We start from the raw sequence: 17,858 nt of genomic DNA on the forward strand, positions 1-17,858 counted from the left end.
AGTTGCTATGAAACTTCTAGGAAGCTACCATTCTTGTTGCTCCCAAGGGAGAGAAAATATGAGGAGAAGAATCTGGAGGCGGAGAATTGGCCAAATTCCTGTACCTGCCTGGCCAGCTCCCCTCTGGGCCATGGGCACCTGGCAAGGTCGTCCCAGTATGCAGCAGGGCAGGACATTCCCATTCCAACAGGTGCTTCGCTCCACCCTGCCCCTCCTCCAGGCTTGTGGGAGCCACCCCCTTCTGGTTTCTCTCTGGGTGATGCACACCCCTCCACTCCAGCTGAGCCAGGGCATGTCCACTGCCCAGGCCCGGGGCCCAGCTTGTGCCCCTTGGGCCTGGGCCCCGATGGCTTTTCCAGGCAGCCATCCAAGAGCTCCCCGAAGGGTGGCCCCTTAGGGTGATGTTTCTGCTTTGGGGCAACTTCGGCAATGTCCCTGAGAGATGTAGGAGGGGAAGAGGAATGTTTTGAATACAGTTGCTGGGATGAAGAGAGGAAGACCACCTATGAGCGGCAGGACAGCCTGGACAGCTTGGAAGAGGGTAAATTCTGTGCTTTTCTCTTATTTGATCCTTTCTCTGTTAATGTCAACAGTCTTCACTGTTCTGATTTTACTACACTATTGTATATATTTTTTTTAAGTTTGAGGTATTAAAGTGCACAGATATGTAAAAGCTTGATGTCTACATAAAACCCCCACACAGAGAAGCAGCTTCTGCAGCTCCCTAGAATGTCCCCATGCCCCTTTCTTGCTGACCCCTGCCTCCTTAGAAACCACTGGTTCTGAGTTCTGTCACCTAGAATGGGCTTTGGCACTTCCTGATCTATGTTAGTGGCATCGAACAGTAGGTATTATTTTGTGTCTGTTTTCCAAAGCTTAACTAAGGCCTTTGGTCTTTGAAATTCATCCGTGATACAGGTATGTCATCTTTGGTTTTTTCTTTTGTGGCATTACAAGCACTCTGTTTTAAGAGTTTCAGTTGTTTTATTTTGACTGGGTTTTAATAAGTTAATGAACAAGAAAATGAGTCATTATTAAATAAAACATGTTTTTAATGTCAGCAGTATTTATTTTAAAAAATGATTAATCACTGATTTGAAATAAGGATTTAAAAAAAAAAAAAACAAAAAACTTAGAAATAATTCAAACAGAAAAGCCCAGAGACTGACATGGAAACCTCCAGGGAGGCCACTCTAGAGTCCCATCAGAGGGATGCCCCTATTCAAGGAGGAGGAGGGCCCTAAGTACAGGTGGGCCAAATGCTGGAGTGAGTTCCTGGTCAGGCTTCTGGGGCTTTACCCACAGCCCAGAGAAAGGGGTTTTTGGGAGTGGAGCAGGTTGAGTAAGCAGTGATTGCCCGGATGTCTTTTAGGACTCTGGAGGAACAATAATCAGAAAACCTTTTCAGTCCTTTGCTTTAGGATGATCTGTCTTCAGGTCTCAGGATAACATTTATTTTCAAAATTATTTATAACCAGACACATGGTGAAAGTAGTTTTTTTTTTTTTTTTAAGTTACTGTTCCAAAAATATTGTTAACATTTCACTTCCAGCATGGTGAAGTGTATCTCATTGCAAAAAGAAGAATTTGGGACAAGTCATAGGAGAGCAAGGGGCTCAGTTCTGAGGCCTGGAGCTTGACAGGTCCCTTACCTGGCTCTTCCCTGAAGGAGACAGTGGAGGGGAACAGAGTGGCAGGCTGATGGGGACTTGAAGGTTAAGGAGGACAAGCATTTGTTGGGTCCCTGGAAGTAACCAAAAGAAAGGCATCCGTCTTCTCTTGTAGAACTAGGGCCAGCTCACATTTAACTGGTTTGCTTCCCATCCTTTAAAGCCATGCTGGTCCAAATGTGACCTGCACCTGTGTCACCCTAGGAGCTTATTAGAAAGGCAGAATCTCGGGCCCTTCCCCAGACCCAGAATTCACTTCCTAATGAGATCTAATAACCAAATTATAATTTCCATCCTAGGGTTTTTATAGGAGGAAAGCTAAACAACTCAACCAAAGTCACATGGCTAATTAGTGGTTCCAACCTATGTAGAATGGCTTTAGAGTTCTCTGCTTTTAATCCCGATGCCAGTTATCAGTTCTCAAACTTGAATGCCTGGCCAGCTGTGTCAGCGTCTTCCAGGAACTTGTCAGAAATGCACATTCTTGGGACCCAACCCAGACCTACTGCATCAGAAACTATGGAGTGAGGCTCAGTAATCTTGAGTTTTAACACACCCTCTGGGTGATTCCATGCACATTGTCCTTTGCTAGTCCACATCTCAGATACCAGTGCGTCTGCCTTGTCATAGAGTTCAAGGGGAGAACCTGCCCTGCATTTGCCATGTTATGATTAACAGTTATATTCTCTTCCTTCTCTTGAGTTCCCATCTAATATCTCCCCTTTCTCTAGTAAAATACTTTCAGCTGTCCTATAGGTCAAATGATAACAATATTTTCAGGTTAGTAATCTCAAGAGAAAAACTCTGTATTGCCAACATGTTTCTTTTTTGTGTGTGCAATAGAACTGCCTGGAAGAGGTCTGTGAGGTGGCTCAGGGAGAGTGCAACTTCAAAGGTTTGGTTACGTGGTCAGGTTTTCGGGAAGCCTGTCGTGTATCCCAGAGCAAGCTGGGCAGGACCCTGTTTTCCTTCACAGTTACACCACCTTGTCCTGAGTCATGGGAAGCCGGTCCCACGTGTGTAAGAGGAGCAAGTAGCAAAAGCACACGCAAGGATGTGGCTCCTGGGGTGCTTTTCTTCACTGTCCACTTATCTAAACCAAGTGCTTTTGTTTGAAGACTGAAGGACGAAATTCGTACTTGAGTTGCCCTGATAGTTAATAGGTACAGCATGCATTTGTTGATCTCTCCCAGTCACCTTGTGGGGTGCAAGCACTTGCTGACATCACCCATTTAATCTTATAAACAGATGTTGAAGTAAATATTATTCCCATTTTGTCAATCAAAACACCTGAGGCTCAGTTAGGTCGGCCTTGACCAGAGTGTCTCAGTGGTAGAGGAGGGTCCTCCTTCTATACACCTAGGCTCTTATACTTAGAGTTCCAGACCCTCTTAGGTCCTTCCCTCCGGATCATCTCGTTTAATCCTGACCCACCAGGCAGCAAGGCTGTGCTTTTTTCTGGGGAGAGGACATATTCCGGCTCTGCATGGTGCCAAAACCAAAATCAATGTGCCATGTGGCATGCTTGGAGGAAGCTTTGTTGCGTTCCCAGCCCCTTCTCCTTGGGGTGAGATCAGCAGGGCTGACCTATGTAAATGAAGTGATGGGCCACCCTGGAATGAGGAGGACAGATGCAAAGTGAAGCTGGTGCTTTGTTGCCTGGCAGATCCACGTGGCTTTCTCCGGAGATACCTGAAGGAGCCTGGTGTGCTCATTTCTTCTCACCTGGGCACGTCCAAGGCTGTTGTCCTATTACTTGATGAGTTGCTAAATTTTGACAGGATCCTGTCCTCCAGGATCACTCAGGAGAAGGCAGGAATTAAATGGAGCATGTGGAATAATTAGGAATTTGCCAAGTGCTCTGATGGTTGAAGTTCCCTGAAACTGCAGCATGTATCTCCTCCCCGTAGGGTGCCTGCCTACAGTCTGGGCGTGGGCAAGCATCCTTCTTTTGCACGAAGGGCAGTTTTCCAATGCTGAACACTAACCAGAGTTTATAATCTGGACCGAGATTTAAAAAAAATGCCCACGGGTGCTGGGAGCCCAGAGCCTGATGGTGTGCCCTGGGCCAGATGCCCAGTGGCAGGCAGCACCTGCTGGCTATAAGTTCTCCATTTGGTTCCAAGGTGAACCTTGGGAAGTGGCACAAATAAATCACCTTCATCCAACTCAAAGGAGTGTTCCTGGGCTGCAGGGGGAGGGCTGGGCCCCATGGAGAGTGATTGGTATGTTAGCCCTGAAGGTGGTTGTCATACCTCAGGCCCCTGTGGGCTGTGGAGTGGGACCATCCGCTCAGAGAAGGGGCCTGTGGCCTGGTGTCTTGTTAACAGTGTGTGACACTGGAGGGTGATGGGCAAGTCTTCCTGGAGGATCATGGATGAGGAAGGAGCTGACCCAGTTTCTCTGTTACCAACTGCAGCACAATCGAAGGTCTCTTTGCATGTAGTTTTCATTGTCCTGGTCTCCACTCAGGGCTTGATTGTCCATGTCCTTGGGTACACACAAGCCTCCCAATGATGTCAGTTCCCCTACTGGAGTTGGGGGACAAGCATCACCTCATAGCGGGCCCTGGGCAGAGCTTACTCACCAACTCTGTATTTTAAGATCCCTCTGCTGATCTGCTCAACACTGGGTCTGTCTCTGTTCACCTGAACTTCCCAGTGGCACCGCACTTCTGTGGCTTCTCTGTCCTGTGCTAGCGTGTGCAGGTGTCTTACCTTCTCAACTAGGTCAAGAATTCCTTGAGGGTAGGACTCATTATTTACTCAAAAGATAACAATGAAGAGCTGCATTTTGAGGGTCAAACTGATCAGACCCTCACATAATAGCTCTGAGACCGTGGGCAGGTGTCTAAAATGGGACAATAGCAGTGCTTTCCTCACAGGACCATGTAAACTATAAAGGAGATGATATGCATACAGTACTCAGCCAGGTGCAGGCACATGGTGTGTGCTCAGGGTGAGCCATTTGACTGTCACCTCATTAAATTTCTCGGTGATAAATGGCCACCTTAGGTCAACACTGGTGTTTTAGTCTGGGGCAGGACAGATGATTATAGAATCCAGCAAACCTGGAAATACACAGTTATATCCCATCTGTCCTTGGACTAGCCACTTGGCCTCTCTGTTTTGTTTAATGGGGATCATATTTGAGTTGTGGGGTTGTTCTGGTCTTAAGTAGTACTTATAAGATGCCCAGGGCAGAGTTAGCATGAAGCAGATGTTCAGTACTAGTCATTCCATTTATTCCTCTCTGCCTTCTAGACAGCCTGCTTTGGTACACTGCTCTCAGATACCAAGGCTGAGGAAAGTGAACTACGCAACAACTTCAGTTAACAATGGCACTCCAAGCAGTAAGACGAAGCCAGAGTTGTGCCCCGTTACTCGCTGTTCTTGGCAAGTGGTGCTTTGCTTCTGCTGCCTGATGCAGGGATGGGGCACCACACAAGTGTAGGTGATGGCCCCGTAGACCGCTGTTTGGATGGTTCTGGTTCAGGACTGGCCTGTGCCAGCACCATTGCCCCAGAGAACTTTGGTGCCTTTTCCTGGAAGCCAACAGGCAGAGCTACCTGGGGTGGGACGGGTGGCAGGACTCTGCTGGTTGCTAATACCACAGATACTTAGGGAGGCATCCTGTGATGCATCCTTCTTTGCAACTTCCTGTTTCTTCTTCTTTTTATGTCACGTTGGACTTGAGCTTGATTGTCCCTTTCTAGTTGGTTTCTTTTTTTGCAGGAAGCCTTAGGGCAGGGAGAGGGACTCTACAGCTCACTTGTTTGTCTTGGGGTGACAAGATGTATGACAAGATGTATAACAAGATGTATATTTCCACCCCTCTCTGGAGTGATGGTTAGGAATGAGCTGTTCTTTGCAAATAAAATAGATCTCACCCCCCCACCTTTTTTTTTTTTTTTTTTTAATATGAGCTGTGTGTCTGGTTCAAAATGAATGTCTGTGCTGGTTCCTAAATGGAGGATTTGTTAATCCTAAACAATTTGTTTAACAGCACTATTGTGGCCCAAGCAAGGCTTAGTCAGGGGCTGAGGTAATAAAAGAATGTTTTTATGTTGTCACAGGGAAGTGATTGGAATATAGTGTGGTTTAGACATGCTTATTTGCATGTTATTTGGTTACTTTAAATATTCAGGCATAATTGGCACACTGTAAAACTCACTCATTTTAACTGGGCAATTCAGTCAGCTACTTGAGAGGTTGAGGCAGGAGGATCTTAAGTTCAAGGCCAGCCTGAGCAACTCAGCAACAGCGTGTCTAAAAATAAAATTTAGCACAAAAGGGATTGGGAATTAGCTCAAGGGAAGGACATTCCTGGGTTCAATCTCCAGTTTAAAAAAAAGTACTTTTCCAAATCAGCCTGGTGAATTTTACAAAAGTGGGCAGAACAGCTAGAATAACTGAGACTTGGAGACTTGAATAAGTACTTTCTGCTTGCTGGGTCATGGGAAGAATAGGAAATTCCCAGATGGAGAAGTGGGAGAAAGACCTGTTTCTACAGAGTCAGACACCTGAGAGTGCCAGGCCAGTCACCTGAGAGTGGCATCACCAGGCGTGTCTGAGCTATGCAAAAGAATAGACTGAGGGTTGGTGAGGAGGTGGGAAGGGTGGATAGGCCAGGTAGAGATGGCCTCTGTGTTGAAGCTGCTGCTTGCAGGAAGGGGCGGAAATTTGAAAGCAGAACGGGAACTGGTTAAATTCAAAAGCACAGAGACAAGACTTTAAAGGACATCTATTTTGTAATGCCTGGAAACTTGGCTTGAATGGTGACTCATTTAGGCTTTTATGGGAAGCTTTTCAGATGGGCTCTCAGGTTCTGAACCTCCATCCTCCACCTTGTGACAGGGCAGACAGTAAGTAGTAAGTTGCCTTCCCTGAGTGTCCAGGGCCATACGGAAGGATGCTTTTTCATCTTGAAAACTGCTGCTGCCGGTCATAGTGAGAGAGGGCTCTTCCACTGACTTGTGGACTTTTCATTTTTCTTTCTTTCTTTCTTTAGATACCAGGGATTGAACTCAGGGGCACTCAACCACTGAACCACACCCCCAGCTCTTTTTTGTGTTTTACTTAGAAACAGGGTCTCACTGAGTCGCTTAGTGCCTCGCTTTTGCTGAGGCTGGCTTTGAACTGGAGATTCTCCTGCTTCAGCCTCCTGAGCTTCTGGGATTACAGGTGTGTGCCACTGTGCCTGGAGTACTCATTTTTCTGACACCTAATTACCAGTTTGCCTTGACTGGGCATATCAGAAATCCTAGGGGCATATATATATATTTTGAAAGTTTATTCAATATGCATGTATTTTTTATAATAAAAACTATAGAAAACAAAATTTTCTGTAATAATAAAATTAATAAAATGAAACAAATTCTAAGGTACAGATGATAGAAGGAAAAATTATTAGATAGTATTTGGATTCTAAAAAACAAATTGAAAATCTTTTTTAATTAAAGTAATGACCCTATAAGCCAAACAGAATACAAACAACCCCAAATGTAAATATATGGACAGTCAAGAATATTTGTGGATATGGCTTCTGGGTCTTCTTAGAGTTAGGAGGAGACAGGGTCAGAGGTGTTTTTATTTTTTTACACAAAGACACACAACATATACATTTATGTATGGTGAGTAAATTATTGACTTATTTATTCACTTCAAAAATATATAGATGCATCACACTGACATTAATGGGAGAAACTGAATTATCTGAATTAGCTTAAGAGATGAGAGGAGTATAACAAATTAGGACAATTAAAAAGAAAAAGAGGTGATGAGAGCTATTTGCTCCTTCTACCAGAATGAATGAGGAGTGAGATTTTCTAATATTTCTTAAAGACCACAAATAGGGTTGGTGGAAGCATCAAGGGGGCTTATCAGGCCTGTTAATATGACATGTGACATGGAGCTGAGGTCCCTTAGGAAAACATGTTGCTGGGGACGGAACCTGAAGTTCCCCGCTTGGGTCTCAGCTCTGGCTGCTGCAGACAGCCCTCCCACGGCTCCCACCCTGCACCTCAGTGTCTCCCCATCACTGTTGTTTTCTTCCCTTGTGGGTTTGTACCCGGGCCCTCACCCCCAGTCACTCCTGAGCTTCCTACTGGCCAGGGCTCCTTTGCCTGGGGCAGGGACTTGTTCCTACTCAGGTCCTGCCCACATAGATACTTGAGAATTTTTTTGGCTATCATCTCATGCCAGTGATTAGGAGGTGGAAAATGGGTGCCAGCATTTATTCTCCAATTTGTTTGGGGCATGGTTTAATTTTCATCCAAGTCGCACTACTGGATTTTGGACTAAAACACCTCTCAGAACGGTGCCCCCGCAACCCAGTTAGCTGTGACAGCCCAATCACACCTCTCCCTCCCTCTGGTCAGCCAGCCCAGGCCTACTCATTCCACTTTGCCCTCCTGATACCTTCCTCTGTCTGCCTTCCCAAAAATGAGCACTTGATTCTCGCCTCATTTCAAAGTGGATTCTGCCCCAGTGGCACCCAGTTGTGATGCTGGCGGGAGGAAAGGAGGGGTCCTGCCACTATGGGTTGTGGTCAGCCCTGTGGGCCTGGCACATCATCCTGCAGTGATATGACTTTCACAATGCCCTTGGTTTCACTGGGCAAGTTCCATGTTGCTTCTGACCTGTCATGTGCCCATCTCCAAGGGGGACATCAGACCCAGGAAGTAGATTGCTCTTGTCCCCCTCATCTGGCAAGAGGTGCAGATCCTGTACTTTGTGATTTACCTCCTGCTTTATCTGATCTCACAGGTATCTCACAGAAAGAGCCCACTTCTCTCTATTCCACTGCCAGCCAGGACCTTCCTGGATTAGTCCAGCAGTCTGGACTCTGGTCACTGCAAATTGCCTTGCATCCCCTCCCCCATGGCTCCACAGTGAGATCAAAATATTTTCTGAAAAACAAACCTCACACTTTCCCTTTGAAAAACCCTGCAGTGGCTTTCATTGTCCTGTGATAAAAGCTCTGTAGAGAGGCTCACCAGGCCTTGAACCCCCATACACCTCTCCCTGGCTTTCCTGTTTCCCTTGCACCCCAGGAGGGCAGGTGACCTGACTCATTGGGCATAGAGCCTGGTGGTGATAATGAATGCTGTTTAGGTGTTAGTTCACTAGTACTAGAGGCTACATAAGTGTGTCATGTGGCTACTTGATGACCTAGACAGGGTACGTTTAATTTCTTTTTCTAGGATTTAGACCATAATGTTAATGTATTAGTTATTATGGAGGTTTGGGGCTGTTCCTTTATCTTCTTTTCCTGTTTTGTTTGGGGGCATTGGAAGTGAGTTTACTTGCTAGTGCTCTCTGGGTCAGAAAAGGAGCTTCCATTTGAAACACTATTCCTACAGAGAGAAAAACTTGGCCACGGTTTGTTGTAGATTTAGTGTCTAGAAAGTTGGTGCTTGAAAAGCACAGCCTGTACTTATCTTACACTCTAATGGCTTGGTTTCTTATTTTCCCAGCCTCATTGGTCTCAGCCCTGCCCCCTTACTTCTTGGAAGAGGAAACCCAAGACTCGGCCATTAAGAGACCTGCCCAGGCCTCCTGGCCTTTGTCTTCTGTAAAAATCTAAGCTTCAAAGTCAAGACTCTTCCTCCCCCAATACCATCAGCGCTTCTTATTCTATTCATACACATCCCGAGCACTGTTGACTGGTTCCAGCCCTGGCCTCTCTCTTGTGTCCTTTGTGGCTCTCTGTCAGACTGGCCTAGGCCTAGGATCAGTCCCTGCAGTGCAGCCCCATTCTCCCTATTCTCTGTGACATTGTGTTCTTGACATCTATGGAGTCACCGCTAGAACTCCACCTGCCGTGCAGGGTTGCTATGAAGGTTCAATCAGAAGGAATATCACATCCCAAGAGATAGCATAGGGGCACCATAGGTGTTAGCCATGCTCCTGCTGGGGACACTGTTCTTGTTTTGCATTTGCTCTTGCTAGCTGTATGGCATTGAGCGAGTTATTTCCTTTTTCTGGGCCACAGTTCCCCATTTGTAAAATGGTGTTGGTGAAAGTGCCCACCCCATGGTATTGCTCTGAGGATTACTAGAGAGAATCCACACAGAGGGTTATGAATGACCTAGCCATAGACGTATTCTCAGTGGGATCTGCTCAGATGGATAACCTGAGCTCTCTGAGTTGACCCATACATGATGTAGAAAGGCACAAGACACCACACTGCACCCCATGAAGGTGTACACTTATTATCTGTCAATTGTAAAAAAAAATTCTATTGCTGCTGGTATGAATTTCTCTTAAAAGTAAGCTTGGAGACTACCCTAGAACCTTATATTGTGGCTGACTATATATTTTCCCTGAAAAGTATTTAAAGTAATCCCCCCAATGGTTATTGTAGAATAAAAAGAAAATTAAAATTTGTGAATGTATTCAAATGTCAGCTTTTTTGTGGCTATCCTTAATTTTTTTTCCTGAATACTATAAATTTATATGTTTCTCTCTCCCCCCAAATTGGTATAATATGTACTTTTAAAACTATAACTGGAATAATAACACACTTCCTTGCATTAGAATAGGCAGTAGGTTTTCACTTATACCTCTGACTTGTCTAATTAGATTTAGTCAAAGGTCCTTGCACTTATGGGGGTCTCTGAACCCTGTCCCTTCCCCCCAGCTACAGTTGTGCCATTTTGGGTGTGAAGGGGCACCCCTAGCCTCCTTTCACTATGTGCGTGGTGTCAGTGGGTGCCTGATAAAGTGATGCTAGCAAGATCATTGGCGTAGCTGTGCATTTTTGTTGGGTTCAATTGCTAAGGTATTTTAAAGCTTTTTGAAATTAGCTTTATAAAAGAGCAACACAAGGAATCCTTGTGGTGGTAGATATGTAAGCATGCACAGGCTGAAGATTGTACAGAGCTTCATGTACACCTGGTCAGACACACAAACACACACACACACACACACACACACACACAGCATAGGTAAAACTGGGGAAATCTGAGGAAGATGCATGGATTGTGTCAATGTTGTATTCCCGTTGTAGTATCATGTGATAATTTTGCAGAATGTTACCATTGAGGGAACCTTACTCCAGGTTATGCGGGATCCCTCTCTAATTTCTTACAACTACATGTGGTTACATGTGACTGACTGTATGAATAATTACAGTGATCTTGGTTCACAAATGGAGCTCTAAAGGTTTAAGTGTAATCTCTGATTAATGTAATGCTCGGGAAATAGCGGCTCTGAATCTTGTTCTAGAAGAACATCACGTCTATGCAGGAGGAAAACTAACTCCTGGTGGTATCGTAGGAATCTTCACATAAGGATTTCTTGTGCCCTGCAGCTGATGAACTATCTAGAGCAATTGGAGCTGGACTTCATCTACATCAAATTAGATTCTGGTTTAAACCTACTCTTATAAATGTCCTTTGCCACTCCCTCCCTGGCAACTCTGTGTGAGGCAAGGAAAAGGGAAATGGCTCAGGCCATGAGCATCCCTGCAGCAGGCAGGAGGGATCCTGCCATGGAAGTGCTGAATGGAGGGTAGGGGGCAGAGGGCCAGGCTCCTGGCTTTATGTACTCAGTCTGGTTGGTTTCAGATTCAGGACCAGATTTCAAGGTTCCTCCTTAAGCTAGAAAATCATTCCAACAGCTCAGATTTCTCTGAGCTCATTTGCTAGGATGATCTCTACTTGCATTTAATAAAATATTTAGAGACCTATTGAATTCCAGTTACAGTTTGCCATTAGTAATGCCCCTGAATATGAGTTACTAATACACTTTAATTCCTAATGCCTTGCATGGGCTGTTACCAAATGGGCTGGACCACTAAGAAACCATACACTCCTAACAGAATTATTCTCCAGTGTTTTAGTTACAAAGCATTACTAAGAAGTTTTATTTAGCACCAAAGTGACAAGGTTCAAAAAATTTGCACTTCGGCCCTGAATCCATTTACATTCACTCCGTCCCCTGTAGAAGAAAACCTGTGCTACCTTCTCTGTGTTTGTTGAACTGCAAATCAATTCTTTGCCACTGATTTAAAATAAAACAACTCTGAGTGTTTTTTGTTGTTGTTGTTTTTTTTTTGCCACACTTTGTTCCTTGCTCAACCCTTTTCTTCAATAGAAGAACAAAGACACATAGTCCTAAAGCAGCTTGTGAGCCACCTCTGTGACCGCAGTGAAGTGTATGTGTAACGAAACCACAGTGTGTGTGTGTGTAGCAGCAACAGCAACAATAGTAGTAGTGTTTTTAAAAAAAAAAAAAAATATATATATATATATATATATATCACCCTAGTTTCCTGGTATGAACGCTGGTTGCATAGGCTTAGAATTGAGGCCATTTGGGAAGAAGGGGCCTGTGCCATTATGAAATTACCAGTTTAAGTTTGTTGTTCAGTAATTAAACCAATTGCTGCTTCCTGAAAGCTCCCGTTCTCTCCATGTGAATCTGTACAGTCAATAGGCTCTGGATCCTATGGGAATTATGGAAATTCACTCATGGGAGCTGTGCGGCTGACCTCCTCCCCATTTACTTCAATTTGCTGAGTTTGTATGAGGCCAGACCCTCTTTCATTGCCACCACCAGACCTCACCTTGAAGTCAGGGCTTCATAGGAACTCCATGACAACTCTCCCTGTCACAAACCTGGGCTTCCTCACTGGAACTGGGACATGAGTCCCCTGGGGTGCTGAGTACAGTGTGGGTTGAACCCAGCAAAATCCATTATCCTTTATGCCTAATAAGCAGAGACAATTTCAGGGCCAGTATTTTACATGTACATTTGTTGGGTGGGGTTGTGGCACCACAGTCTCACTGTGACTTCTGTTTCTTACAGTTTTATGTGCTGAAAGAGTTGGCCAGATGACTAAGACATACAATGACATAGATGCTGTTACTCGACTTCTTGAGGAGGTAAGTATTCAGAGGAAGGCAAAAAGGTTGCTTATAATTGATCGACCGTAATTTATATTGATTAGTGCAAACGTTACTATTTCAGCAGGAGTCCTAGAGATTGGGCCTCCTTGGGGTATAATTTAATGGCTTTACTTTTTGAACTAGTAGTTATGTAGCTGACCTTGGTAGCTGCAGTTTTCTGCAAGTGTTTTAGGTTTTTAAAGGAACATATCATTGACACAAAATATGGTAGCATTCAGATACTTGCTAGAATACCCAGTTTAATATTTGAGAACCACTAAAATATATTTTAAATCTACCCCCAAATGTCAGAAAAATACATGATTATCCCTGTCTTTCTAACATATTTTAAGTTTTTGCTTATATCGGGCTAGTGTGATATTACAGTGTCAGTGTGGGAAGAAGTAAAATAAGCGTGGCAAGGAAAATCTAGAGAAGTTGCTTAGGATTAGGCAACTACTTGAGGGCTGGTTCTCAGTTTCCTCTGAGTATTCCATTGGCAGAGAATTGAGGTTCGAAGGCCTCAGAAAAAGGAGCGTGACACGTCCATAGGCCTCTCCCAGGCTGGAGCAGGTAGGGTCTTAGCTAGTATTTGCTAAGTGCCCCAAATATCCCAGCACCACTGAATCCAGCCTTTAGTGAACAGGTGCTGGCTTTTAGATCTGTGTTTTTGCTCTGGACTCCAGAATGACTTTGGGCTCATGACTGTTCATTCACATCTTCCCTGGAAAAAGAGTAGAAGGGATGGGAGACAGAAATCATTGCTACCATTTTTGGGGCACTAGGAAGACAAGGTTGAAACCTGGGTGGGACCTGGGCCAATATGGGGAGGGGGGCAAAGCTTTTGCAGTGACTGTCTGTTCTCCCTGTTTCATGTCTTCTTTCCCTTCTGCACAACCAGCCTCCCCACACCTGCCCTGCAACACATTCCTGTCTCATTCTCTTGAAGGGGAAGTTGCAAACTCTTCAGGGCCATATAAATGATGTCAGGGTTTGTTTCTGTGTGACTGGGCATGGGGGAAAGCATTTTGGGGCCCTGACCTGTGCCTTCTGGTGGCATCCAGAATTGTAGCCATCTTGGTGGTGGCATTGGCCATGTAGCAGGTTCACATGGTTGGGCCCAGGGGACTTTTTAAACCTTAGATATAATAGATCTTTGATAAAATATCTGTTTCTTACTATTTGGGATAAAACTGAACTGAGAGCTGAGTGTTTTCTACAGGCCATCTCATTAATTCTGTAGTAGCTTTCAGAAGTTGATACTGCTGTTTCCTCCATTTTACATGGAAGGAGCTGGAATCCAATGGGACAGGCACCAAGATTACTTGGCAGATTTTCAGCCCTGCCCCTTAGCCCCCCTTGCCTGGTGGGACTGTTGCTCTTGACAGTTTTGTTTGCTTGCCCATTTAGTCTTTGTTAATACAGTTGTCCGTGGGACACTTACTTGGAAAACGTGACCAGGGCACTGCAGCCTCTGGGTGTGCACTGCCAAGGTCCTTGCTGAGGCTTGTCTGAGCTGGCAGTGCTGTGTAGGTAAATGCTCCACAGGGCATGACCCTGCTCTCTGCTAGGACATGCAAGGACCACTTTTATTTTTTCTTTTTACTTTCTCTCTCTCTCTCCCCCCCCCCCTTTTTTTTTTGTGTGTGTGTGTATGTTGAGGAGGGCTCATGGTTTCGGAGGTCTCAGTCCCTAGATGGCTGACTGGGCCCCCAGTGAGGCAGACCATCATGATGGAAAGGAACAGAGGAAGAAGCAGCTCCTTGGTCACAAGAAAGTAGAGAGAGCACAGGACCATTTCTAAGGAGCCAAGGACATAAGTCTTTTTATGTAGATACTTAGTATCAAGAATTCATTTTCCAGAGGCTGGGCATATAGCTCAGTTGGTAGATTACTTGCCCTGCATGCACAAGGCCCTGGGTTCAATCCCCAGCACCACAAGAGGGAAAAACAAACAAATAAGTAATTCACTTTCCCTCTAGTTTATTTCCTGACTGAATGTTGCTATATGAAGAATATAGTCTCATATTTTTAAAAATTGAGTTGCTGGAAAGAATATTGGTAGGGTAATTTCTTCACATGAGTGTTTCATTGTGGCTTCTTTTATTTTTAAAGAGTTATCGTGTTTTTAATTTTTTTTAATATATTTTTTTTAGTTGTTGATGGACCTACCTTTATTTTATTTGCTTATTTATATGTGGTGCTGGGAATCTAACGCAGTGCCTCACACGTACAAGGCAAGCGCTCTACCGCTGAGCTACAACCCCAGCCCCGGGTTATCATGTTTTTATCTCTGTGTTTTATATATAGCAACACCATTTTGTTCTTGCCCTGATAAAAATCCAGATGAATTTACTGCCTTTCTCTGGAAGCAGTCGGGTTAAAGTCTAGCTGCACAAGTCATGTGACAGCTGCACCCTGCTGTGCTTTTCACTGGCCTTTGCCTCTGTTTCCTCTGCTCATTTGTGTTGGTTTGCATGCTGGCTACATGCAGGCTGGTGCCAGGAAGTTGCACAGGATGCTGAAGCACAGCCCTTGAATGTGGACTGTGCTCCTGGTTTAAGGGGACGAGGCTGCTGCAGCTCACCCTGGCTCCCTGCTGTTGGGAATATACCTTTGGTAGAGCTTGTCTTGTCCCCAGTTCTGAGAGAGAGAGAGAGAGAGAGAGAGAGAGAGAGAGAGAGAGAGAGAGAGAGATGCTTTTATCCTAAAATTAGTGAATGGGATGAGTCAGCTGCTACAAGAGGGAGGCAGGCTGTTCCTTCTCTAGTGGATGCACTGTCAGTGCAGGGTTTTGTTGCAAGACCAAAGGCTGAGTCCAAGCAGCAGTCTTCAAAAGCAAAACAAAGCAAAGAATAGCCAACAGGAGGGAGCAGGCAGTTAGAGCAAGCTCCACCTTGCCTCATTTCCCACGTGGTAAGAGGATTAGGTTTTCCTAATAATTTGCTACTTCCAAGGGCCTAAATTATTTGTAGTCTCTTATTCTCTTATGGTTTAATCCACTAGTCATTTCCTAGCTGTTTCCTGAATTTAGAAGCAAACATTTGTCATATGATAATTGGTAGTAAGAAATGGGAGCTTTTTTTCCCCATCTTGTGATTCCCTCCAAGGAAACTCAACCAGCCTGATGCATTAGTAAAACTAGAGCAAAAAAGACCAGAGATGCTATAATAATTTTGGAAGTGTTTTTCATTTCATCCATAAATATTTTTACTGTAACTTCCTGCTTTTTTTTTTTAACCAGCAGAGAATGTTCTTTGTGATGACTGTAGAGATAAGGTTTCCTGTGTGCAGCTGCCAGCCCTCCATGGGGCCAGGAGAGGCAGGAGGCCCCAGGGCTGGGGTTGGAGGTGTGAATGCAGGGCAAAAGCCTTCCTTGTTGAGCTACCACTTCACTTGTTTTTCCCGCCCTGCCTGTTTGCATTGCTCTTGGGTGGTGGCCCTCGATGCCCTAGGAAGCCATCCCTCCTTCTTTGGGTGCCCTGGCAGTGCCTTGCCTAACCCTGCCTTCAGCAGGTTTGCTCAATTTGTCTGCAGGGAAACGTGTAGACAAAATGTGGCTGAGGTGTGCAAAGGGTCTGTGCTTGTTGGGGCTTAGCAGCCTGGAAAGCAGTGCAGAGCAGGGAGCCAGAGAGTGAGCTGATGGGCGTTAATTAAGCACCGTTGGGCACTCAGTCTAAGAGCTTGTTCTAGCAGAGAAATTTAATAGACTCAAGTTGAATTTATGGAGACTTTGCTTCACAGAGAAGTGTCCTTTGTACTGCAGTTTTAGCCAAGTGCAAAAGAGCTGAAACCCACTTGGACTGGGTGCTGAGACATTGGAATTCTGTACCTCTTCCCTTGCACACAGTTCTTTGAATTCTTTCCCTTAGATACCAAGTAAACACAACTATTGAGTCTGAGAATTGATAAAGGAATGTGAGATAAGGAAGCTTCCTGGTAGATGCTGTGGCCAGCAGGAATAAATGCACAGAGATGAGCATCTAGATGGATTGGGCAGAGCCACTGTGTCCCCTTGGCTGCATGGGAGGGTCCTTTCCACGTGTGCTGAGTCTCTAGGTGGTAAGGGAATAGTGGTAAGGGAACTATTTCTAAGATGCTAGAAATAAAAACTGTATTTTCCTTTTGTCATACAACTTAGTCATAAAGCTAGATTTTTTTTCCCCAAGGCGCTCTCAGCTAGCCTGCCCCCTTCTTTACCCTCCATTTAACAGACAAGGGAATTGGGCCACTGGGATGTTCAAACTGTTGTATTCAACTTAGAGTAGGATGGCTCACCTGGGAGCAGTTAAACTGGTGACCAGTGCCTGCTGAAAGAAACACAGCTTAGGGACCAGGATGTGGCTCAGGGGTAGAGTGAGTTCTTAGCATGCACCAGGCCCTGAGTTCCATCCCCAGCACCAAAGAAAAGAGAAAAGGAATGAGTCTTAGGTTTTTGTCCCGGTACTCATACAGGTAAACATGTGATAAACAAAAGTTTAAACATGAAATAGTGCCCTTATCATGTGCATGCACTCTGGTATTTTTCAGTTTTGTGCTATTGTTTTGAATTCAAAACAAAATGCTGGTAACTGAATGATGACTAAAATGATATTTCAGCCCACCTAGGGGTCATAAGATGTGTTTCGGAACAACTAACCCACAGTGTTCCTGATGCTGGTGAAGCCAAAGCCATTTGCCTCAGGCCACGTGGGTGGTTAATAAGTGGGTGTTGGAGCATAACCTGGGACTCCTCTCCAGCTTTGTTTCTTCTCCCCCAAACTACATGTTTCCATGCTTTAAAAGTACTGGCGAACAGAGTAATTAGTGTAAGACTGCTACAGAAATGTGTTTTCCCAGAGCCCCCTCTTCTCACCATCCCCTGTCCCCACCTAGTAGTGAGCAGGTGGAGTATGACCATAGAGGCAAGGATGGATGCTGTGGGGATCATGAGTGTGCACTCAGGGAAGCCATCTGTCCATCATCCAGGACATCTTTCTTTTCTCATAGACAGCCCTGTCTTTATGTGCCACACAGGATTTTCCAGCATGTGCTGCTCTGTCTAATTGAGGTCATTGACCAAACCATCAGAAAATCCTGTGTCTGAGCACATTGCCTCTAAAGTAGGGCAAATGTGTGCATCATCTCTGCATTTTGAAAGACTGTTGTTTGTTTTTAATAAAGCCTACATAACCTCTCCTAAGCAAAACACAAAATAGCAAAACAAAACTGATGTAGTTGTGTCTCAGAGTGACTTTAAATGTTTTTGTTTCATATGAGGCAAAAATAAGGAACTCAGTGCATTCCAGCTTGGT

General features: G+C 44.8%; 1 protein-coding gene across 8 annotated transcripts in view; it reads left to right on the forward strand.

The window, feature by feature from the left end:
* The window catches only part of Trak1 (trafficking kinesin protein 1), a 114,771-nt gene that overhangs the window by 57,953 nt on the left and 38,960 nt on the right, over positions 1 to 17,858 (forward strand). For all 8 annotated transcript variants that reach the window (XM_076844036.2, XM_076844050.2, XM_076844021.2 and 5 more), the window contains exon 3: positions 12,485 to 12,561. In XM_076844036.2, the coding sequence (XP_076700151.2) occupies positions 12,511 to 12,561 (51 nt within the window). In that variant the 5' untranslated portion in view covers positions 12,485 to 12,510. The remainder of the gene's footprint in view (positions 1 to 12,484; positions 12,562 to 17,858) is intronic.

Source organism: Callospermophilus lateralis, chromosome 1 (assembly GCF_048772815.1).
Source record: "Callospermophilus lateralis isolate mCalLat2 chromosome 1, mCalLat2.hap1, whole genome shotgun sequence".
Classification (NCBI taxonomy): Eukaryota; Metazoa; Chordata; class Mammalia; order Rodentia; family Sciuridae; genus Callospermophilus; species Callospermophilus lateralis.